The sequence below is a fragment of the Pungitius pungitius genome, chromosome 2, assembly GCF_949316345.1.
Source record: "Pungitius pungitius chromosome 2, fPunPun2.1, whole genome shotgun sequence".
Taxonomy (NCBI): domain Eukaryota; kingdom Metazoa; phylum Chordata; class Actinopteri; order Perciformes; family Gasterosteidae; genus Pungitius; species Pungitius pungitius.
In genome coordinates this window covers 3,062,619-3,087,306 of record NC_084901.1, presented here as the reverse complement: position 1 = coordinate 3,087,306, position 24,688 = coordinate 3,062,619, and the positions used below count along the sequence as shown (strand labels likewise).

At 49.4% G+C, this 24,688-nt stretch overlaps 3 protein-coding genes across 4 annotated transcripts in view; 2 read left to right on the top strand and 1 right to left on the bottom strand.

Moving 5' to 3' along the window:
* tulp3 (TUB like protein 3) overlaps positions 1–3,819 on the top strand; it is a 10,728-nt gene extending 6,909 nt beyond the window's left edge. The window contains exons 4-10 of the mRNA XM_062558419.1: positions 1,165–1,353; positions 1,470–1,661; positions 1,739–1,851; positions 1,941–2,058; positions 2,130–2,228; positions 2,304–2,475; positions 2,545–3,819. Coding sequence (XP_062414403.1) covers positions 1,165–1,353; positions 1,470–1,661; positions 1,739–1,851; positions 1,941–2,058; positions 2,130–2,228; positions 2,304–2,475; positions 2,545–2,678 — 1,017 coding nt within the window. The 3' untranslated portion in view covers positions 2,679–3,819. The remainder of the gene's footprint in view (positions 1–1,164; positions 1,354–1,469; positions 1,662–1,738; positions 1,852–1,940; positions 2,059–2,129; positions 2,229–2,303; positions 2,476–2,544) is intronic.
* Positions 3,820–4,029: 210 nt separating this feature from the next.
* LOC119210350 (E3 ubiquitin-protein ligase TRIM35-like) lies at positions 4,030–6,956 on the bottom strand. Of its 2 annotated transcripts, none has more exons than XM_037460249.2 (7): positions 6,853–6,956; positions 5,770–6,213; positions 5,578–5,673; positions 5,268–5,498; positions 5,165–5,187; positions 4,959–5,077; positions 4,030–4,827 (listed from the first exon to the last, which is right to left on the bottom strand). In XM_037460249.2, the coding sequence occupies exons 2-7, from the start codon at positions 6,193–6,195 to the stop codon at positions 4,283–4,285; spliced, it is 1,440 nt and encodes a 479-aa protein (XP_037316146.2). In that variant the 5' UTR covers positions 6,196–6,213; positions 6,853–6,956; the 3' UTR covers positions 4,030–4,282. The 2 variants fall into 2 exon arrangements, with proteins under 2 accessions (XP_037316146.2, XP_037316145.2); XM_037460248.2 differs by lacking the exon at positions 6,853–6,956 and adding an exon at positions 6,503–6,822.
* A 14,563-nt stretch (positions 6,957–21,519) lies between these two features.
* ptn (pleiotrophin) overlaps positions 21,520–24,688 on the top strand; it is a 23,938-nt gene continuing 20,769 nt past the window's right edge. The window contains exon 1 of the mRNA XM_037460322.2: positions 21,520–21,673. The gene's annotated coding sequence lies outside the window, so the exon portion shown is untranslated. The remainder of the gene's footprint in view (positions 21,674–24,688) is intronic.

The following is a 24,688-nucleotide window of genomic DNA, read 5'->3' as shown; positions in this document are numbered from 1 at the left end:
AAGGCTTGAACATCATTTTAATTTACTTTACGAAGGATTAGCAAGGCACTCATTTTCCATTTAATTATTTTAAATCCATTGATTGACTTTTATCCCGAGTACAGGGAAGATGCGTCTCCAGTCAAATGTCATTTGGTGAGCACGCCTGCTTAAGTGCCCCGGTTTTAGGAAGTTTATGGAGGATCAAATCTTGTCCGAGTGGGTCATGTACAAAAACTTCTTTGTGGTAATTTAAAACCATAAAGTTAAGGTTTACAGCAACAGTGTCACGGTGTCTATAAGCTTCTGGGCTTTAGCGAGGATGTCCTTGTCCTCCTCAATGGCGCAAGGCCTCGCTACCAGTGCCAGCCCAGTTTATCATAGGAATACGTCCTTAGGACTTGCAGAAGGTATTTTTGGCTCCGTGTCTTCTCCTCGCATAACAACCTCAACCCCAGAGAAAACAGAAATGTTGCAGTATGCTCATATTTGACCGCCTCTTTTTTTATTTCTTTTTTTGCATTGTTGACCAGCTAGTTGATATTAATGGAAATGTGTGGATGTTGTTGGTCTGACGTTTCCAGATGATTCATGTTTGTAAATACCCCAGTATAGACTTTGTGCCTCTTCCTTTATCGTTCTTGCTCAATACGGCTTCTTTATCACTTCATACCAACAGTAATTCTTGGTCACGTCATTCATTTTACACATTGTGAACATTGCAAAGCCACAGGGACACGAGTTCCCCCGCTTGGTCACACCCGGGTGGAGCGCTGCGCCATCCTCCGACGGCGCCTTGCAAAGGGGCCGCCGCTGCAGCCAAGAGGAGCTTAGCGAGCCGCCTCCTCACGAGCGCGCAGCTGCAAGCCGTGCATCTCGTCACCTAATCTCCCCTTTGCAGAACCTGACAAAAAAAAAAAAAAAAAAGGAATTGTTTGTGACAGGTATTGAGGCAATGCTCTAAATCTGACCTTTTCGCAGGATGAGAGCTGAGCAGAGCCCTCTTTCCATTGAATAATTAACTACTTGCTTTAACCATTACACAAGTATTGCATCATTTCTAAATGAGTTTTTATATTAAAGACCGTAAATTAAACACAAAATGGGGAAAATCATCCAGGGTACAATTTAGCTTCTGGGATTTTCTTCTTCTCTCTTGCGCGTACTTTTGTTGGATGATAACAACGTTCACATAGCAACAAAGGCCCCATCCGACCAGCGCCCCCTTCTGTCCCTCCAGGTCTGTCCGGCAGTTTGAACTTCGATGAAGACAGCGACCCCGAGGACGACGCGGGGGACGATCGATCGCGCTCCCTGTCCCCGCACGTGGGCAACACAAGACCCGCCTCTGCCGCCAGCGGCAAGGACGTCCCGGTGAGTAGCGCCGCCGAACCAGCACCCAACAAGCAACCATCCCGTTCATTTCACATTTCACTGAAGCCCCCCCCCCCCCCCCCCCCCCCCCACCCCGTGCATTGTGTCGCTCCCAGGAGCCGGCGGCGCCCGGATCCCCCGCGGCGGACGGCTCGCCGATAGACGTGGCCGATCCGGAGGAGTTCGTCCTGCTCCCGGCGCCGCGCGGCGTCAGCGTTAAGTGCCGAATCACTCGGGACAAGAAGGGCATGGACCGCGGGCTCTACCCGACCTACTTCATGCACATGGAGCGGGACGACGGCAAGAGGGTGAGCGGGCTGAACTCCCATCCGTTACAGCGCCGTGTGCACAGTACAGGCATGAACACACCTTTCTCTTTTTCCAGGTCTTTTTGCTGGCGGGAAGGAAGAGAAAGAAGAGCAAGACGTCCAACTACCTGATCTCAGTGGACGCCACGGACCTGACGCGAGAGGGGGAGAGCTTCATCGGAAAGCTGAGGTACAAAGGCGCCATAAAAGGTGCAACTGAAATCTACCAAAACCCCCAAAAAAAAAACATTTCTGAAAATTGGTTGTGCGTTCTACCAGGTCCAACCTCATGGGCACCAAGTTCACAGTGTACGACAACGGCACCAACCCCTGCAAAACCCCCGGGGCGCTGCTGGAGGAGAGCAACACGCGGCAGGAAGTGGCCGCCGTCTGCTACGTGAGTAGAAAAAAAGGTGCGCGCGAGGCGCGGCGCGTCGGTCGAGTCACGCTGAGACGCTCTCTGTCCAGGAGACCAACGTGCTGGGCTTCAAGGGGCCGCGCAAGATGACCGTGATCATCCCCGGCATGAACCTCAACTTCGAAAGGGTCGCCGTGAGGCCTCAAAACGTGAGTGGGGGGGGGGAGGCGGGGGGGCGACACACTCCCTGAATGCGTGGCGCGTGAACGTGCTTCGTGTCACAGGAGCAGGAGAGCCTGCTGAGCAGGTGGCAGAACCACACGCTGGACAACCTGATCGAGCTGCACAACAAGGCGCCGGTGTGGAACGAGGACACCCAGTCCTACGTGCTCAACTTCCACGGCCGCGTCACCCAGGCGTCCGTCAAGAACTTCCAAATAGTCCACGACAACGACCGTGAGTACGCCGCACCGCTCACCTATTAAACCACCACCACTGTCGGTGACTTATTCGTTCCCCCCCCAGCCGACTACATCGTCATGCAGTTCGGGAGAGTGGCCGAGGACGTCTTCACCCTGGACTACAACTACCCCATGTGCGCCCTGCAGGCCTTCGCCATCGGCCTGTCGAGCTTCGACAGCAAGCTGGCCTGCGAATGAACGTCCCCCCATCCCCCCCCCCCCCCCGTCGGGGATGACCACGGCATATCCGAGGCTGGAGAAAAGAGCGAGGAGACTCCGACACTACCGGCGTCACCGTTTTGTGCACATCTATCCAAACTTCAAAGCGCTGGAGACGAACACTCGTGGTGCAAAAAAGCCAGCGATTATTGATGTGTGACTCGGGCGATGTTTGTAAAAAAACAATGTATTTTCCGTTGCCTTTTCAAGTTTGATTTCAGTGTGAGATTTGGCTCATTTTCAACTCCATGAAATCGCCTTTCCTCTGGCGACACTCTCAGGCCAGACTTCAGTTGTTTGGTAACAAGGGACTTTGTGTCTATTATCTATCCGGTTATTTCTGGTAAGTGAGCTGCATCGTGGTCACGATTTCACTCTTGTTTACATCTTTGAATGTGACGACACCTTTTAATCGTTCATCTATTTTAAACTCATTTTGACCTCAATCTATTATTATTTCTGTCAATCCTTTTTATGTTCTAGTGTGAAAAGTGCTTTATTCAGGCCTGTGATATGGTTTTTGAGTTTTTTTTGTGAATAGGTGTAGTTTTTATCAGTGACTTAATGGATTATCATGAGAGAAGAAATGCGGAATTGCACATTTGAGGATATACATCCTGTATATAAAACACAAGGTAATGCCTTATTTGATCTTTTTTAAGCTGTCCTTAAAATGCATCCATCGTTTAATGTAACGGATAATGGATGGTACACTGTTTTCAGGATATTGACATTTTTTAGCCCACGTGTCTCCAGGCTTCAACAATAGAACTACCAGCGTCTCTTCTTTCCAATTAAAAAGGGAATCTTAAGGGAGATCCTTAAAAAAAAAAAGCGTCCTTCGCGGGTCTATGTCACAATTAGATATTTTGTTAATTCAGTGTACTGTATGTCCGAGGGATCTGTATAGTACATAAATAATGATGATCTGGGTTTTTCAGGGGTCCAGATCAATGTTTTTTTTCTGCTCAAAAATCACTGTTCAAACAAATAGAATACAGATACCTGGTTATGTCTTAAGGAAATGAATGTCACTTATTTGTTTCAGCATAACTGTGCCAGAAATTTATGAAAATCCTGTTTTGTTATTTTGTGTGCAATGGAGTTTTGACAAAAGGTGGTGAACTCCTCCAGAGGGTCCACGCGCAAGTTCTGGTCTCAGGTTCCTATATATATTTCCATTCATTTTTGTTCTTCTTTGTATTTTTGTTGTCAGGAAGTTGTCTTTATACTTAAAAAAAAAAACATTCCTTTATTCCTTATAGGCTGCACACAGATCTTGATGCACAAATGAGTTTAAAGGTTGCACAAAATAAAAAGAGGAACAACAGGATGAGCAAATCATTTATTTGTAGATTAGTACTCTTATTATAGAAGATATAGCAGTACTGTTTCACAGAGGTTTTAAAGTGCAGAGACTAAAATGTATACCGACACAAAGTACGTTTTAAAATGGAGGTCTAAGGCATCTCATTGGACAAAGAAGAAAGTGCTAAAATCATGCACAAATCACCAAAACAAACTCCACCTTTTGTGCTGGGGGGGGGGGGGGGGTACAAGTTGAGAAGCTGAAAAATCGACTTTCAGAAACATTCGACAGCCTTCACAGAAACTTCCAGCGGCTCCAGCGTCAGAGGACACTGCTGGCAGCCCACCCAGAAGTACGGGAAGAGCCTCTCGGTGACGGCGTGCTTGAAGGTGTAGATGTGCGTGTTGTCGTGCGGGTCGTAGAAAGAGACCCTGCCCTTCTCGCAGTCCACCTGCACCCGGATCCTCCGCGGGCTCCTCTTGGGGTTGAGCCTGGTCAGGGGAGAGGTGCCCGCGAAGTACATCTTGTGGTAAAAGTACACGCCCAGGTAGCCGTTCTTCAGCACCGAGGACACCTTCTCCTTCCTGCGGACGGACTTCTTGGCCACGCCGACGACCCACGCCGTGTTCTCCCCCACGTTCACCACCCAGGCGTGCCGGCCCGAGGCGAAGCTCTCGCGGCCCAGCACGCCGGTGTCCGGGTCGAAGCGCTCCGGGTTGTCCGGCAGCTTGCGCCTCTCGTCGCCGTCGCGCACGCTGGCGAGGTCCTCCGACAGGACCAGCCACGGGGCGGCGGTGTTCGGGTCAAGGGTCACCGGGTCTGGAGGAAAGAAAAGAAGAAAAAAAAAGAAAATGGCAAAACACGGCAGGTTGTCAGCGGTCTCGGGGGTTAACACCCTCTTGACTGCGGCGGGCGCCATCTTTTTTTTTTTCTTTTTCTGGTGGGCTCACTGAATTTGACGGTCGGAAGCATCTTCTCCCACACGTTGAAGCTCAGAGAGCCCAGATACCTGGCCACGTCGATGAGCACCCCCGCAGGCATGACCGGATCTTCACTCGGGCTGCTGGCTCTGCAGGGAGCGCAATTAAGCATTTTTAGGGAACCTCGTGGCACGAAGGCAGAGAAAAACACAAGGAAACGCAGTCGTCTTTTTCACCTCGCCAGCGCCGTCTTGCATTTCTGAAAGAAAGAGGCAACGTTTTTTTCACGCGGAGTGTCCCAATGCACCAATTCACCTTCTAAAACATCTACAAACTCACGTGAAGGATCGAGATGCACTGCAGAGCAATCTCCTCCTCCAGAACTCGGATGGATTCAGACACGGACGCCATGTCCCCTGCCATCTCGTCGATCTTCTGCCTCAGCGCCAGACTCTTCTGCTCCTCCTCCCTCTTCAGCTCCTCCATCATGGCCTCCTCCTCGGCGTCGAGGAAGCTGTGGAGCTTCTCGAACTCCTCCCGGGTGCGCCTCTCCACGAAGCGGGCCTGGACCTGCGGGGCGAAAAGACCCGCGTGAGCACGGCTTTCGGGAAAAGGGGGCTCAACGAGTGAAAAACACCTGGCACGTCACCTGAACGCATTCCACCGCGTCCTCGTAGTTTTTCTTCATTTTGTCAAAAGCGTCCCTCTTCACCAGCATCGAGCCGAGGGCGGACGTCATCTTCTCCTGGGAAGGTAAGTAAGAGAAGAGGCCCAAGAGGTTTTATTCTCTTTTTCTTTTTTCTTCCTCCCCTGCCTCCAGTGTTTTCGCAGGCGTTCGTACCTTCACGAGAAGGACGGCCTCGCCGACGGGGCAGCAGTCGTGCTGCTTGTGCTTCCTGGAGGTGTGGCACACCACGCAGATGGGCTCCTCGTCGGCGACGCAGTACAGCTTGAGCCGCTCGCCGTGCAGAGGGCACATCTCCCCCGGGTCGCAGTACAGCGACTCGTCGGCGGTTTCCTCCCCACCCTCGCCCTCCTGAATGAAGGCCTCGCACAGGTTCCTCAGGGTGAGGCTGGGCACGGGGTCGTCCACGCTCTGGCTCCTGCACAGGGGGCAGTCGCGTCTCCGCGGCCCCTGGGTCCAGTACTGCTGCAGACAGGGCGCGCAGAAGCTGTGGCTGCACTTGAGGACCACGGGGTCCCTGAAGATCTCGCAGCATATGGAACAGGAGAGGTCAAACTCCGGGAGAGTGAGCCTGCTTGCCATACCGACGCTCGGGTTTTGCTGTGATAATTAAAGTAGAGAAAAAAGGTAGAAGGCACAGATTTAAAAACAAAAGCCATAGCCACAATCCCTTGTGGTCTTACTTGAAATTACAATTACAATAAATGCTAAGGAAAGGAGATTCAATGCATTGGACCACCATTTACGAAAAAAAAGGAGATCAATCCGTTCTACAATTCATAAATACAGTAATATATAACGATCATGACCGAGAAACGCATGTGACGTAAGTTGCCGTTAGCATAACATATTTATGTTGGAGCCTTGTTAATAGTAAGTAAGTTAATACTTTGAAGCTGGTTGTTTTTATGTCGTCTACGTGACTCAGCACTCTAACAACAAATGGACGAAGGCATCGAAGATGCGCTTCTTTGTAGTCCAACTTCAGAGATATTGTAGTTCCGTCGCGGGTTACTGACGTCACTAACATGCGTCTTCCGCCGCATCATAACTACGTAGCTTAGTGAAAGTGGAGTCGCATTCCTTAAACACCGCGGTTCTCTTTTCCTAAATCCTCGCGAGTTCTCCTAACCATCTCTCCTTGACCCTGTGACGTGTTCCACAGAGGTTAAGGACTAGTGGCTAGGAATAGACGTTAGGAGTTCGGTTTTTTTGTTGACAATTTGAATCCAGCCCTACCTCAGAGTCCCGTGACAGGCTTATCGGATACAGGCACTTTCTGCTTCCTGTTATGATGCGTCACAGAAAGGAGGCGGAGCCTCAGAGGCAGGTGACGTTTTTAACCCCTAAACTCGCATGTTATATCAGCGGTTCTCTGTCAGGTGACCAGGAGGCACACGGCATGCTCCAACTGAGAAGATTATTTGACTTGATTTGATATAAGTAGAGACTAATTAAAACATCTTCAGTGATTCCAAACTGAATGACAATCAACCTTTATATTCTGCTTAAATTCACAAGTTGAAACTATAATTTATGAGATCTTAAAGCAACAAATAACGCGATGCTGTTAGAGCCCACATGAAAACATGTCAATTATGAACAATTAAATTACCATGTAGCACTTTAGTCCCAAACTGCAGCCTCTTCTCATCAGTAGTGTTATTGAGTCACGTAAACTGCTCTCATTGCTTGTTGCCATCTAGTGGCAAAGTTCAGAGAGGTTTATCTCCAGTGTGCAACCCACCAGCTGCTGAGATCATGCAGTCAAATGGGCAGTGTGAGCATTTAGCAAAGGGTTTGTCCTGTTATCAGGGTTCACTTTACAGTTAGTCATCAACATTCTCATATGGTCGTTTCATCTTTTCATTTCACAGCAAACAGCAGTTTGTCCTGAACTACTTTCCAACCTTTGCTGGGGTTTGATTTCATGAAAGTGTTTTTCTAACGAATTCATAGTCTGGTGGAGGGGTAAAAGTTGTTAAACCACACTAAGACATTTCCTCTGTCCTATTCTATCACACAGTATCTTTCCTGCATGTCTTGCTGTTTTTCTGCTCCAAGGAACAACTGATAGAATCTGCTCTCTGTGGGCTTTTTGCTTCTTGATAAATGTTTTGTTTACAACTTTAGGGCATCGGCGTGCAGACTTCATTCATCTTCATCTTTCATTGTGTCCGCCCGCTGTACCACCCACAGCCTCCGGGTAGTTTTTGAATGTGTGGAAGTCCCCTCGTTGGGCCCCCATTCGACCTCTCTGGTGTCTTCATTGGCGCCAAGGACTCAACACCAAAATTATAATGCTCTCAATAGCATAAAGAGTAAGGTCATGTGCCTTTTTTTTAATTGTGTGAGGGATTACGCAAACTCCTTCAGCCAAGTTTTGTACAGTGAATATTCCTTTTTACTGGCTGTGCCATTCATGTAATCATTCAACACCACATTAGATAATTGCTGCAGAAGAGGATTTTAGTTTAGCTTCAAATCAACTTTTAATTGCGCCACGTTTTCCTCTGATAGCGCTACAACGGCTGCCGTGGGTTTTCTCACACGTGAGAACAGCAGCAGGCACAGATGGCTCGTTTGCTCGTCATTTGCAAAGGAGGTTTGGAGTTTCTAGCAGATGCTGGAATAAGTCAGAGTCCTTTAAATGCAATGAAGCATTTACTTTGTTAAAGGACATCGCGAAGGCGCTGTAATATCTTAAAGCCTGTCACTTTTCACATCAGTGCTCCCAGCCGAAGGGTGGAATTTTTCCGCATATTATGTAATCCCAAAATGTGATGACATGCTTGTTGTGGTCATAAGGACATAATTGTTTGCATAAGAACTACAGAACAGCACATATTATTTATCATATTGGGTGTATGCACGTTTACATTTCTACACTTTGGACAACACCATTCAACACCATTCTACCACCCAGAGTAAATTCAGCACCTTTCCCTATTGTAGATAAATTGGCTATTATCCACCACTAGATGTCACAATGCAACCGCGCGTAGAAAATTCTTCTAGAGCAAAAAAAAAAAAGAAAGAAAGAATGTACCGAATTTATGCTGCAGGATTTATGCAGAAGTGTCCCGATCACCTCACATCAAAATGACTCCAAGTAAACAGACAAATACCAGGAGATTAGATCTAATCTGTGTTATCCCTGATAGATCCTTTGAAGAAGAAGAAGAAAAAAAGAAAACCTTTGCCAACTCAGAATGAAGCAGTTACCTGCTCACATTTACCTGGACGTCGCCTGTAAATTGGTTGTCAGCCTCGTGTGACCGAGGTTAATGGGGACTCATTATTGCTCACAGCCTGCTGGTGTCCTCAGAGCGTCACGGTTGGGGGGGAGGACGGGGAGGCGGGAGGCCCGTGTCAATCTCACTGCCTCTAATGAGGACGGGCAGGCTAACAACTGCGGGTCGGACCCCATCCCCGCGGCCCGGGACTTTTCTGACGCGTGGTGAAAAAATGAAAAAAAATTTGACTACAATTAAGCCGGTGAATTATGGAAGACTTAACGAGTAGAGAGAAAGTAAGACAGAGATATTTTAGTGCATAGATTGAGTCCCCTGCAGTGTGCTTACACAACACCTGTTTCTCTCGGGAACATGTTCTAATTATGCTCCCTTTATGCCTCTTTTAATAGTCAATGCTCCGTGAATAAAGATAAATGAGTGCAACTCGAGATGATAGAATAAAACCTTGATTATCTTCATTTTTCTGCAACTTTGGGGCAGCCCCGAAGAAAGCAGTAAATAAAAAACAGCAACAACCGGCATCTTAAATAACCTCCAAAATGATGCGTTCATTGTGAAGGCTCAGCTCCTTTCTTCATGTCTTTATTCAAATGGATTTTTGAATGAGCAGTCTGCGTTTTACGCAATATACTATTGGTACAGAGGTTGGCTTTAAATGTGACCACGTCAGTGGACACCTTTGTGGTCCTGTGTATCCAGTTTGGAAAGTTGCTCCTTCTTGACTGCAACCACACTTTCACGTTCCTCTGAACACTGAAACGTCACAGCGTCGCAACGGGACAAATCTCACAATTACCAGAACCCGAGACACCAGAACTGAATTATATTTTTTGCCATGTGAACATTTGATCCCTTTCAGATTAAAACACTTGCGTCACATCGGACAAATCGTTTTTTCCACGCTTCCCCGCCATGCGACTCGTGAGCAGAGAGCTCCGTCGAAGGCAGAATAACATCCATTTCATCACGGGACGCTTTTATTTTGGGGGACTCGATATAAAAATGGGATCAAACGCACCATCTCCTGCAGGCCCCCTCACCAAAGACCAGGAGCCCTTGTTCTTAGAAGTCACATACTGATTTTTTTTTTTTTTTTTTGCCACTTGGTAATAGCCAAGGAACCGTTTGACAGCCATCTCACACGGACATCGCGAGAGAAGAAGGAAAAAGTTCTTCTTCCCGCTGTAGCTATTTTTAGCGTGTGACACACACCACACACACACACACACAAAAAGTGCCCGCCCCGGCGTTTCCACAAACACAAATGTGCGAATTGGTGAATTCCATCTGATTGGAGAGGCTGCATTTAATCCAGCGGGCTCAAAAAAGGCTCCTTCGGTCTCTGCAAGGTCACCAGCATCTGCATCTCTCTCTCTCTCTCTCTCTCTCTCTCTCTCTCTCACACACACCTGCACACAGTCACCCAACTCACTGGAGTGTAAAAAACAAACAAACAGAAGGAGTGACATCAATTCAATAAGTCGGGGCTGACGGGGACAATACGCCACAGCACAGCTGCTCTCTCTCTCTCTCTCTCTCTCTCTTTTCTAACCCATTTCCCCTCCTGGCTTCCTCCCTTCCCCTCAAACTCTGGCTCAGCACAGCAGAGTGATGACAATGTTGTTTTTAGCCGGATGAATCTGCTATCTGTGATGACCCAAATCTCTATTAGCTTCCCCCACCACTGCCTCGCTATCACAAAACGCCGTAGAGAGTCACACAATTTGCTGACAATCGCTTTGGTCTTGAATTGAGTCACATGTTCGTTTTCTTTTTTTTTCTTTTTTTTTACCTCCCTTGGATTTCCGCGTCTTACGGAAGTGGTATATTAATGGAATTGCACTCACTCCTGAAAACAAATCTCCATTATACCTCAAACCCAAAATGGGAAATGCAGACTTTTTAAGTGGCATCTTGGCGGAAGCCTGTTGCAGGGCCCGGGCCGTCTCTATGTGGGTCACTTGGCACCCGAGTCCCCGGCTGGAGCCGCCTTGTCACCACCGATGTGTCAAATCAGCCGCGGCGCGACGAGACTAGGCCGCGCGGCCCGAAGCCAGGGGATCAAAAAAAACAACAAAAAAAACGGTCGAGAGCCATCATTACCGAGCCCGAGCAGAATCCACTTTATAGACTGCAGCAAAAAGACGGTGAGGGGGAGGGGGGGTTGTTCCCCAGGAAAGAAATCCCCCCCCATCATCTTTATCATTTCATCTCTTTAAATCGCCGATGGATGTCCTCCCCCCCCCCCCCCTAGCGTGACACCCAAAGGGCCTCTGCCACGTGACAGCGGGCGTTGGGATCTGATCCGAGTGACAAACATCGCCGGCCCCTCTATGCTTCCGCGTTTGGGCCAACGCGAGACAATGATTTGCTGTATGGAGCTGCACAATCACCCCCCCCCCCCCCACTGTCTGCACACGTGTGTGTGTGTGGCACATGGAGGGGAGCGTGATGAATGACCCGAGCTTCGCTGTCAAAGCAACCCGGGGGAGCTGCTTAGGTCGGCACAGCCCGACAAGCCAATCAAGTGAACCCAAATACCGTTTCTGACTGTACCCCATTTTGTGACCCCCGGCCCGGCCGTAATTAACATTCCCCATCGGGGGGGGTGGTCTTCCCGTGTCCGAATGGTTTCAGCCGCTGATAACTCCGAGGGATTACAATAACACATGTTTTTATCTCCGGATGTGGATGTTGTAAATCCCCGTGGATCGCAGCCTTCGCCTGATTTAAAGGCGTCCGAACCGATCCGCGATGGCGGTAATCCCGTAATCTGGTCGGGAAAGGTGCTCGCAGCCGTACATATAATAGACACACACACACACACAGAATATACACAGCAACTCTGCACATGAAGACTAAAGCTGCCGCCCGCCCACGCCGCGTCTCCCGTCGCGTCCCACCTCGCGCTGCTCAGCTGAAATCTAGCGTTCTGGTCTTTTCTGCAGGGACCGATGATGGCGTTCGGCCTCCTTATGTCTTTGAATATCTCACATGTTGATGCTGACTCGTGGGCCCGTGCCGGTCCACGTAGTCGCAGGCCTTTTTCCTCTAACTGCTCGTGCGGACACAGTTGGGCCTCCGGGGTCCAGACTCTTGCTCAATGGGACGAAATAAGCCGGAGATTAAAACGCAAATAGTTTGAAAATGTCGCCGTTCATGTTGTGATGGAAGCGCTCACTGAGGAAGGTGTAGAGCTTTATTTGCAGGACAATCGCGTTGATGATGGTTCCCTAACTCTCAGCTGATCGGGGGTGTTCCTGAACTGCTCCGAAGGTCCGACCCTCGCCCACGTGACCTGCTGGAAAGGTGTTTTTCACCCACTTCAAATAGGTTTGAGAATTGCTTCGAAAATCCCCCCCTCAAACGGCCCGAGCCGACACAGCAAAGAAGTGTCAGAAGGGCCTGAAGACCAGAGATTGTGGCTGAACCGAAGGTCTGCAACACTTCAAGGGCGGATCGGAGCGGCTTAAGGGGACAATGCCTCGCTTCTCCCGTAAGTCCCAAAGAAGGGGAGTCGTCGCACCCTGATTGGCTGAGAGGGCAAAAAAAAAAAAAAAGAAGCCCCAAGCTGCTGCTCAACAGGCGATTCCGAATAAACCCTGCAGTCCATTTGGGAGTTGTGATATTCAGCTAAAATCAATTGGGAAAAAGAGATGATCTTAAGGATGACATTTTTAGTTTTGAGAGAAAAGTTGTGTTTTTACCCAGATAGTTGTTTAAATCCGGCACAAAGCACATTTGAGGTTCCGCAGGTGGCTCACATCACCGCACAGTGTCTGTCCTGCACTAACCCTGACCCAACTTTCTGGTGATTCAGATTAAACCATCGACCGACCGAATAAAACTCCTCAAGTGCCCCCCCGATGAAGACCACGCAACCGAACACTTGGAGCACTGAAGTACAGAAGCTGCCGGGGCGGAAATGCACCCACATTCCTCTCCCCTCCCACCCCCTCGTGTATCTGCTAGCAGGAGGATTTAGGAGCTTGGGAAGAGGCACACGGGCACGTTGCCGGGATACCGGGGAGCCGAACATGTTGATTGCATCTCATGCTTCGAGTTGTACGCTTAAATCGGGTTACGGGGGGGGGGGGGGGGGGCTCTTTGTACTTTTATTAGCCTTGATTTGTATAAGAGGAGGAGGCCGTCGCTCCGATGACTCAGACGATTGGCTGCGTTTAAATGCCAGGCTGCCCCGGACTAATAATCTTTATGCCCCGAACACACATTTTAATGTGCTTATGAAAGCGCAGGCAAAAGAAACCCGAGGACCGATAAGAACAGAATACGAACTCTTGGTACAGAATACCTAGAACTAGATTGAACCGGTTTAAATACTCCTTTGATACCAGTTTCCATCAAAATTTTAAATCAAAAATCTAAATTAGAAGTTGTATGAGGATTTGTATGAGAAAATAACCCTGTGTGCTGTATTTTATTATTTTTTATCTTTAGCTATTTATATTTGTGTATATGTAGTTTTGTGTATTTTTTTCTATTTTCTATGTGTATTTTATTGTCTGCAATGGCAGCGATGGCACTAAGCACTTTTGAGTCCATAACAAATTTTCCCCCAGGGGACAATAAAAGTATCTTCTGTTCTATTCTATTCGATAAGAGACCTCCTTTTCTTTCCGAGAGGAGACACCAGCAGCCAGTGTGTGCATTTGATGACAAGGGAAAGTTGCGTAACCAGGCGCTCCTGCAGCTCTCGGGCTGGAGGAATCACAGGTTTTTAGTGTGGGCGCGTCAGAACAATGTCTGAGGGCTCCGTTCGGGCTCCTTCTTCACTCTTCAAACAGCGGTGACGTCATGGCGGACGGCCCCTTTCGGCGACAAATCGAGGCTCCTCGGGGTCCCGGGTGCCTCCCGCAAATTATCGGTGCAGATATGACCGTTTATAGGCTCCGCAGGAGGGAGGCCAAAACTCAAACAATGATGAATCGGGGGGGGAGGGGTGAGCAGTTGAGGGGGGGAAACGGAAGCCGAGATAACGGCTCATCGAGTGTTTTCGGCCGCGCTTGAACCCGAACATGGCCGCTGCAGCGCGGCGTTCTCGATTGGCGCCGCTTCTGGCCACAAGGAGGAGGAGGAGGAGGAGCCACGTGGCGAATGTCACAGCGGCGGCGGCGGACGGGACGGGGGGACGCTGGATTTGTTTTTTAATGCCACGGGGAGCAGCAGTTGCCGCAATGCGATCCACTGCGTGGTACAGATCGTTTGTGAAAATCCCAAAAAAAAAGCACGTTTCCTTTTAGTGCTCCTCCTCGTGGCATTTGCGAGAAAACCCCACCCCCCCAAAAAAAAAAACGACAACCGCAACCAATCAGAGCCACGAAACAACCCCGCGGGTTACTTCGTTAAAATAAAAGCCTACAGCTGAGGGGCAATTATTGGTTACAACCTCGGCTTGTAAACACAGAAAAATTATAATTTTTTAATCAATATAACTGCTGAGAGGCCTCTTAACAATTATTATTGGCTGGCTTTAAAAAAAAATGAAATAAGTTCACACCACAAACAGTAACCTGAACATCACATTGAGTGAAAATAGACATTAGAATAATCCTTCAGTTTTTCAGTTGATGTGAATCAGGGGGGGGGGGGGGGTGGCGGCGTCCTCTCGGGCCTCGCAGACCGAGTCGACTCACAGCGAGTCGTGATCCAGCGAGTCGTTGTAATGCTGGTGATCAATATTGATGCAGGCTCGTATAAAAGTTAAAGGCCTAACATACGAGTCCGAGAAGCTTTGGCTGAACCCACTCAGCCAATTTCAACAATGTAGACCTCTCTTTGGGAGGCTGCCTTGTAATGCACTGCATTTAATGCCGGCTAACGAGGGCACAGAAAGCTCATCGGCGGGCGCATTAGGCGCTGCGACGCAAAGGCTGATCCCTGCAAGGAGGCCCACTTCCACCCATGACACACCGAGGGGTTTGAGGAAATGGACGCTAATCGAGAGGCGTTTCATACAAGGACTCTTCGTGGGTTGCTGCAGCTTCCTCCTGCGAAAAACCGCGCTGCGAGGTGAGACTTTTATTTACTTTGCCACCTCGGCAGTGAGCGACGCTGAAGTGTGTCTAGGCGCTCGGGCCGACTCAAGACTGTAGAAACGAGGGCGAGGACGGGGGGGGGGGGGGGGGGGGTGAGAACAGACACACAAGCTGTCTGGGTGATGGATCCCAGCGAGGGAAGAACCAGACCAATCCATCACCTTTTGCATGTGGTCGCGTTCACCCAGATGCTGTCCCATTACCGGAGGTACTTCTCTCTCCGGAACTGCAGCTGTGGCTCAAACCCGGTTCACCAGTGAGCGGGAACCCATTTCTCTCCTTGATTGGGACCAGGTATTTTTTTCTCTATTTGGGAAACATTTTTAAACTTTTTATGTAGCTTGTTTTTTTAACATACATTTTTCGACCTTTTTTCAGAAGCATTTTTTGACCACATATTTTTGTAACTTTTTTTCCATGACACGTTTGGACTTTTTTTCTTTCAATATATATATATATATATATATATATATATATATTTTTGATAATTTTTTTTGATCCTGTACTTTTTGAATATATATATATTTTTAAATTTAATTGTGAGGTTATCGCTTTCCAGGTGAAATTCAACCAAGTACCTGATTAAAGTACAGCAGGTAGGTCATCTCCGTGCAGACTTCCGAGTCGAGGTGACGGTCGGAGCAAGAGGACCCTGACTCTCACCCCCCCCCCCCCCCCCTCCTCCTCGGGGTCAACGGCGCCTTCCTTTGGAGGAGGCGCAGCGTTCGGCCAGGGTTCACTTTCCTTCTTCCTTCTCAATCGGCAGATAAAGAGCGCTCCCTCGGCGCCTCGCTCCCTTGGGGCCTCGCTCCCTTGGGGCCTCGGGGGCCTCGGCCCCCATCAGTGGTAGCGCTGATCCCGGCTCTCGTGCTGCCTTCTTCTTCTTTTTTTCCAAAAGAATTATTTTGGCTTCTCTGCTTGGAACGAATCCCATTGTTGAAGGTGACTGCCGGGAACATATTGAGATGCCCCCCCCCTCCCCCCTCCCCCCCCAGCACGCAGCCCCGTGTTTTATGGGCGATGACACAAACAGAAGCGGGCAGATGATGTGTCACTTAAGTTTTCCTCACCTCTCTCACTCTGGACCTCATTCTGTCTCTGTCTTCTTCTTCTTCTTCTTCTTCTTCTTCTTCTTCTCCTCACAGCAATCCCCTCTCTAATTGGCCTCTGAGCTGCAGTGTTCCCTGTGTGCACTTTCCTTGGTTTGTTTTGACAACTGAACGTTCGGGTTGTTGACTTGCCTTTGAGACACATCGGGAGGAACGTATGTTCTGTGGAATAAAATACCGAAAACTTTTTTTTAAAAATTTAAACATTTAGTAAATAGGAAGCTCTACAAGATCCAACATCTCAAAGTGGAATTTTTCCCTCCGGCTGTGAACATTTCTTCTAATAACCCCACAAAACTTCGCTGTGGAGAATCCCTCGCCCTCTCTAAACTTAGTTTTGGGTGTCTTTCACAAGTTTTTAATTTTTCTTTGAACTACGGCTCGCTTGAAGCTTTTCTACAATTTTCAATATCTGTCATCATCCCTCCCACCAGATGTCATCCTCGATTATCTTCAGCTCGCACCATCAAATGACTACAATGAGCATCACGTCCGTTTGCTCTTTCCAATCTGAAAGCCTTCTCTCTCTTTTTTTTTTTTTGAAAGAAGAGCACGTTCAATAAAGCTCGCTTCCACTCCGCGGCATAAGATTGAAAAGCCATTAATGAGAACACAGAACTAAGTCATTAGAGATTAATGAGGTTTTTTTGGAGGGGGGGGGGGTGGGGTGGGGGGGGGAGGTAGATAACCGCCGGTCGACAGGCCCAGACTGTTTTTTTTCTTCGACGCTGTCACGCTCCGCCGCGTTAATCGTCATGAAGTTCTACGGCGCCCCGAACGGGACGGCGAGGGCGGCACAGACTGTCGGTTTTGGGGGGGGGGGGCGACTGTTTCCGGGTCGGAGGCACATTCGAAAGACGGAAACCACCCCCCCCCCCTAGGTTTCCTTTTTGCACGACTGGCAGAAAACCACGTGTGTGCCCTGAAAAATGAAACCAAAAAGGTCCCCCGGGGGCCCAGAGAGGAGGGAAAGCGCATTATCATACAGAAAGGTATCAGGGCCAACAAATTAGCGCTCACTCCGTCCTGCTGGTAAATACATTTCCTCCGTTGCGCCGCCGATGCCGTGTGTGTTTATTCATTTGCATTAAATAGGCTTTAAAATGGAGATTAAACAGCGGATTAAGGACTGAATAACAATTGCAGCTGCGGAGTCGGAAGCGTCACGCGGAAAGGTCTCTCCTGAAGTTGCTCGTTGCCAACGGAGGAAACATGTTGATGGTATTCCGTGGGGGGGGGGGGGGGGGGGGGGTGGATGCTAAGGGATCATCTTTGAAAATAAAAATCTCGTTGCCGTTATTAGCTGGGGCGCAAGCACATTAAGGGTTATGCTTTATTAATGAAACCGAGCTTCATGTGAAATTGAATGAGCATTATGGGATAGCGTTTATTACATCATGCTGAATAACCATGAACTTCATTAGCAGATAAAAGGTTGAGCTTGCGTAAAACATTGTGATGGGAATTCACCCCTAAAGCTGCTGTAATCTGGATTATGGATGAATAACTTTTCATAACTACTTTTACAACTACTGAAGCCAAAAAGCAGGTGTGCTTTTAGCTTTAGCAGTTTGACCGCATAGTTATATTGTGGTTTATATAGTTTGCACTTCTACTTGATTTGTGATGATTATCTTGGAAAAACATGCAGCAATCCCATTGGCTCTTTTCCTTGCAGAACTCTTCAATATTTACTATTACTTTAATAATAGTTGCAGCTCCCATCTGGCACTTGTATACTCTGAAAGGCCCAATACCCTGAGATCTCTGCATACACCTTTCCCTGAGAAGATGTACTTTTGTGTTGCACTGCACTATCTGAATCGAGGGCGCGGGGGATGCAGAGCATTGTGCGCCCCCCCCCCCCCCCCCCTCCCGTGTGTGTGTGTTGCAAAAAAATAAAAAAAACCTCCGAGACAAACTTGTGATTGGGGTCAAAATAAGCTGGACCCTCACGGGAAGCGTCGCGCTCGGTCCTTTAGCTCGATAAAGATCGGGGCGGACGTCCCGGTCCCCACTCTGTTGTGTGTGTGTGTGTGTGTGTGTGTGTTTTGTCGTGCGCGGGGTGGGACTCGCGGGCCCAGCGGGGCACATTCTGCGGATCACACCGTGAGGACATTTTGTTCCCGCATCTGGTCCTTCGTTTAAAAAATGAAATGGAAACGTCTGCACAATAGCAGTGAGAAGAAAGCATATGTGCCCTTAAATCTGAAACATGTCATGTTATCGGGGTGGCGGGGGGGGGGGGGGGGTGGCGCCAGTGTGCTTTCTCTGATTATTTTACACACAGATGGCTTCTGAGGGGATTTGATTTTCTCTCCCTCCCTCACCGCCATCAATCCAACCGCCATTTCCTCCCCGGACGTTGCTGCAGAAATTGAATACTTGCTCATGAAAAGAAACGTGTGACTTTTTCACGCAATCCTCCGTCCCCCCCCCCCTTTTTCCTGCTCGGCGGCGTTTGCGTCGGGGGGGGGAGGGGGGGGGGGGTGGGGGATGGGTTGGAGGGGCACGGCCGATGGATCCCCGGCTTTGAAGGGAGAAAAAAAAAAAAAAATGACTGTGGCTGACTACCGACTGGCTGCTTTCATTTGGTTTCATCAGACTCTGGCCCGGCAAAAAAAAAAAAAAAACCCGGTTGCGGCGCCGCCTTCTAGTCGGGCTGCGGGCGGGCGTCTAGTCAAACCAACGGGGTTAGCGGGGGGGGGGGGGGGCATGAAGAACGCGTTCCACGAGGCCTTGGAGAAACTCTTTTTCCACCGTCGGCGTTTCTCGGGTTGTTCGAATGCGGGCGAGTGATGATGTCATTGGAGAAGCAGCTCTTGGCAGCATATCACACACCAAAATGGGGGGTGGGGGGGGGGGGGGGGGGGCAAATGGATGAGATCTATTATTAATGAGCTGAACACGAGACGGCAGCAGTGGAATGGTATATCGTTATCAGCGGGACGGAGGGAGGGGGGGGGGCTGAGTCTAATTGCTGGCCATCACTGGAATCCCCCCCCCCAGCGGTGTAACGTGATGCTGAGCACGTGGCGCCGCAACAGTCCAGGTAGCACCAACCAGCACCGGGCCGAGGCTCATTGCGAATTGAGCCGCTTGTTTGCGTCTTTTCTGGAAGCAGATGTGACAAATGAGCCTAAAGGGCTCCTGACTAAATCATCCATTACTTCGCTGCTGGCCTATTGCTGCCTGATTTCAACAATTCTTCAACAGAACCTCTTTGATGACTTCAAATGAAAAAAAAAAAAACAACAACAAAATAACAAGCTTTGTGCCTTCAGGCAACTCTTGAAATGTTGTAACACCGCGTCGGACACATCAGCTTCGCTCCCCGATCACTTTTTCACATCGAACCCGCCGCAGGAAGTCGCACAAACGGAACAGTTCGTCCCAAAATGCGAAACGCTTTTTATCGATTTTTGTTTCCTTCTCTCAAAGTATAACGGAAAAAAACAGAGACGGCCCCGGCTCCGGGCTTTTAATTCAAGAGGCCACGTTGTACTTTCTTTTTTGTCGCCATTGGATTGTGGTCCCAAAGTGTTAAGACTTCATGAACGCAGCATGCGGAGCATCCAGGTAAAGTAGAACCAACCACACAGCAGGGGACGCCTCGGGGGGGTCTGGCTACTTCCTGGTTGAACTGCCGCGTCACCCCGAACCTTCGGTCTTGAAGCCTTCATTCATGGTACTTTGGGTTGATTGTAACCTCGAGGTTGCCTTCAAATGTTCTCACTCAGCATTTGGTTGCATTCGGCTCCAGTCTCTCGTATCCCTTCCGGATGATAAAAACAAACATGGTTGTGGCCAAATCCCCCCCCCAAAAAATGGCAAAAGCCAAAACGCCAAATTCTGAACTATAGAGCGGTTTCAATTCAAGGGTAATTGGAGAAAACTGCAATGTAAAAAGACAAAACCTGCTGAAAACTGAGACTAAACTGAGACACAGCCCATTTGGATCATCTAACGTCACGGTTTGGACTTTCTTCCTGTTTTATTTTGTAGTTTCATGTCTCTTGTTCCTGGGGTGAGCTTCACTTCCTGCCCTTGTCCTGTGATTGTCTGATTGTTTCCACCTGTGTCCGATCACCTGCACCTCCCTAGTGTACTTAAGCCCTGTGTCGCCCGTCACGTCGTTGTCTGCGTCACCTGTTGTTGGTGCACGTCAGGCCTCGTTTCTCGGGTATTAAAGAGCAAGAAGACTGTGAGTCCTCCCTCCCTGCCTGCACCAGCCGTATGTCACTAATCTAATTTGTGTCCCTCTTTTAGAATGAATGACACCCAAGGCCCGAAAAGTACGACGGGACCATATTTCTGTGTGGACCTCGTCCAGCTTCCAGAGAGCGCTTTGCGCCACAGAACCAGTGGTGGCACTGTATTGATTCCACATGCTGTAATCAGTCAATCCGAGCCTGTCCAGGGTGGGGTGGGGGTGGGGGGTCAACTCCAGCGCATTCCCGACACGCTCCCTCGAAGAGCACATGCGGCCACAGGAGACAGCTGCCGCGCATCTGACTGAAAACAGGAGAAGGACGGAGACACCCGATCAACCCGGCATTAATTATTTAAACTTTGACCATTGGGGAGATTAAGGAGCGTCGTTTTAAAACAGTTAACTGATAACTAGCAACTGAGACAGTGGCTGTGCTGCTTTGTAAAGGACTAATAATCATTTAGTTTTTAGAGAAAATCAATGTTGGGAAACCTACTTGAAGAACAATCGATTTTAATGATCAGGAAAAGTATTTGGTTATGTTTCTGCTTCCATCAATTGTCACTCATCTGACAAAAAGAAGCACCTCATCCTCATCACGTGACCTTTTGAACCTGTTGGTCTGCCACTCTGGTCCACACTGAAATATTCATATAGTAATAATATTCATTTCATGCGGAGCTTAATGGAAAAGATTAATCTCAAACATTTAAGTTTGTTTCAGCTACAGGACGGCAAAACAAAATAAACGTCGATGACCCATCGATCGGACTCCCTTTTTTTTTTTTTTTTTCGCGGATCGACCAGGACGTGTTACGCAACCGCTCGCTCCCGGCCCGCTCACGCCGTGGGCTCCCGCAGATGCATTTAGCTTGTTTTGTATTTGCTCGCTTCCCCTGAAAATCAACCCCCCCCCCCCCCCCCCCCCTCCCCCCTCTGTCAGCATTTGGATCAGCGGCTCTCAACCGTCTCCCTTCTCTGTCCGCTTGTATCCTCCTCGTCCCAGTGGAGCTCACAGGCACTTTGGCTCCCAACTGCCCTCTTCCTCCCCCTCCACCACCCCCCCCCCCCCCCCTCTCTCTCTTTTCGTCGGCAGCCTCACATCTTCCCCTCTGCGGTGCCGAGCAGGGCGTCCCTGGAGTGACCTTGTGGGTAATGAGCTCCTGATCACGAGTCAGGAAACCCGGGCATTCAACAGCCCAAACCTCCCCTCCCCTCACCCCCCCCTCACCCCCCCTCCCCCCCCCTCCATCCCGTGCAACACACACACACACAAAAAAAAAAGAAGGAAAAAAAAAGAGAAAGAAAACTCCACGGCAGGCTCAGCCCACAGAGAGGAATAGTGTTGGAGAGACGGGGCAGAGGTGCAGATGAAAAGAGACCAGAGAAAATACTGACACACAACTACCAGACCTCCGAAATAAAGTAGGTGGATTATTTTTCTTCTTCTTCTCTCCTTGCTTTCTGGGTGGGTGCAACGTGAGGTGATTTGTTGGAGAGTTGGCACTGCGTCGTGTTCAGAGAGCCTCGACGTGCGGAGGCCGTTTTTTTGTGTGTGTTTCTCTGTGTGAGTATTTGTGCGTATGTTGGGGGAGGGATTTATGGGATTTTTTTCTTCTCCAGAGTTGCTAATATAACACCTCTGTGGTGTTCATGATTCAAAATCTCACAACAAAAAGAATAGTGTGAAAAGTTACCAAAGAAACCCATTTAAAGTTGCCATGGTGATCAAATCAATATTTGGCATTCCTGCATTTTCCTTCTAATATTTTGCCTTAATATTTTTGTTTTACTGTTTCATGCTTTAGCAGAAAGCTTCTCTGTTCATGGTCCTAATCCCCCCCCCCCCTTTTTTAAGCAGATCTTGGCCCGGGGCTGTTGATAAGAGATAACATACCAAAACATAAAACACCATTAAGGCTTAAAATGCTCTGAATTATAACCGCTTGTAGACACATCGGGCAAACAAACAATCGGAAAGTCACAACACTCCAGCCCGCCGCGGGGCTACGAGCCGCGGTGTCGGATCATTAACTGGGGGGGGCGTCTCCTCGGTGATTACACGTCAAACCTCCCCATGTTGTGTTTGTCGTCGCCATCAGCCAAACGCATGCGAGCCCAATTAAGCATGTGCATGCGTGTGTGTGTGTGTGCGTGTGTGTGTGCGCGCGTTCGTCTGCGGCGTCGTAATTTGGGTCAGGCCTCGACCGGAATGACAAAACCCGGAGCCCGGCGTCATGTGGTTTCGGGGCGGACCCTTCCGCTTGGCGTTGCCATGGCTTTTCTTCAGTAACTGGTATGGCAACCCGAGTCACACCAAACAGTGTTCCTCTCTGTTTTATGGGCATTCCTTGCCGGTGGGGTGGTGGTGGTGGTTCGGGGGGGTGGGGGGGGAGACAAAAAGCTTTCTCCAGGCTCATTCTTGCTCAAAATGAGGTGACTCCACACATGGTGTGGTCCTAATGAAAGAGCCGTGGGAGATGAAGCACGATGTGGATGGAGCTGGACGGCCTCCAGCCGAGCTCACCAAACTGCATTTTGAAAGAAAAAAAAAAAAGAAAAAGAAAAGGGCCTAATGGTATTTTCCTACACCGAGTTGGCCACTAGCAGGCCTTTTAAGAGACGTTTTACACACTCTGGCCCTTCTTTCTTTCCGGGTGGGGGGGGGGGGGGGGTTAAGCGTTTGCCCCACAAAACGCCACCACGTGATTGCGCCCGCATGACGAGGCCCGAGCACAAAGCTTTGATGGGACGCTTCTCCCCGCGGAGGAGCTGGAGCAATAAGGCATACAATTGCGCTGTTAGGGCCCTGAGAAATCGCTCCGGGGGGGTGGAAGAGCTGTGAAAGGAGCCAATTCTCATCTATAGGGCACAAGTAAGTGAGTGAGAAGGAGAAAAAGAGAGAAGGAGGGGGGTCGGGTTGAGAACATACACAAAGATCCTCACATTGAGTGGCTGGTTCATTCTTGTGGGGTACGCACCGAGACCCCTCACGCGTGGACAAACCGAATGAGCCTCGATGGGGTCCCAGGGGGGGCGGGGACCGGAGTAAAAAGAGGAGTGGGGAGAAAAGGAGGAGGGGCCGGATGCCGAGGAGAGGAGGCCAAGCGAGGGAGCCACACGTTCCAATGAAGCAACGTGGTTCATTCTTCCAAAGCTCCGGTGAGGTGTTCTGGTTCTGGAGCTCTGATGGCACGGCTCCCGTGGAGCAGGTATCTCGCCCATCGAGGGGGCCTCCGTTGTCCGAGGGATCCCGTCGTCTGGGGGGGCGCGGCCGATGCTTCAGGGATGGTTTTAAAAATTCACGAGAAGAGGATTTTGTGCTCGGGGCGCGTTGTGAATCTCTCCTCTTTTCCTCTTCCTTTTAGATGCGTGTCGGATTTCTACTTTTTCCCCCAAGTAAAAAAAACAAAACAAAAATGGAATTGCAGCCTGCCGCCCCCCCCCCCACGAGCTGTCGGCTTGATCCGATGTTTGATCGGCGGAGAGCTAATGCTAACCCCGAGGCTTCACGCTGTAATCAGTCAGCTCATTAGTGTCCCACTCGGTCACACAGCCACCCACACACACATTCTCACACACACAGGCACGCACACACACATACTGTCCCCGGGCGGCTGGTAGGCGACTGCACAAAGAGGGAGAGACGGGCCCGAGGCCTCAGGGTTGGAATATGAGTCCTCGACCTTGTGCGCTTGGTGGACCCGCTCCATCGACAACAACTTTCAAATGAAGCTTTACTTGTGCAACAAAAGCACTTCCTTTAGGTTCCTTTGTCCGAGAACCAAGAAGAACCAAAACAATCGGCTCAAAGAGGCCCGAAAAAGGGGGAAACCTTGGTAGTTTGGGTAGTAATTGTCTGTGGTTTCGCCTGCTAGAAGGGACTCCTTTAACGTCACGCAAAGCGCTGTGTGTGTGTGTGTGTGTGTGTGTGTGTGTGTGTGTGTGTGTGTGTGTGTGTGTGTGTGTGTGTGTGTGTGACCCCGAGGGAATACGGAGGCGCTTTAAGACGCGCAAATAAGGAGACAAAAAAGGAAGCTCGCGTGTTTGCGTTTTAGCCTGCGCGCCGTTTGACGATCTCACAAGCGGCTTAAACGCTTAGAACAGAGATGTTGCTGTCGTAAATCTTACTGTCTTACAGGGAATACGGGTCCTGAGGGTCCTGAGCCCCCCCCCCCCCCCCCCATTAGTCTTTGTGTGTGTGCAGGCATCAGGGTGTGAAGCACTGGGAGTGGATAGTGTTTGTGTTCCTCTAATGAACTGAGGGATGATGGTGTCTCTCTCTCTCATGAACCGTGTCAGAGGGAAGGAAGCCACACACTAAAGTGAGGGGAGTAAAAGCAGTGTTAAATTTGGTCATCAGCGTCACACACGCTCACACACACACACTCTCCCTCCTCATCGACCACGCACTCATTCTCTGTGGCTCTCCGGGTTATT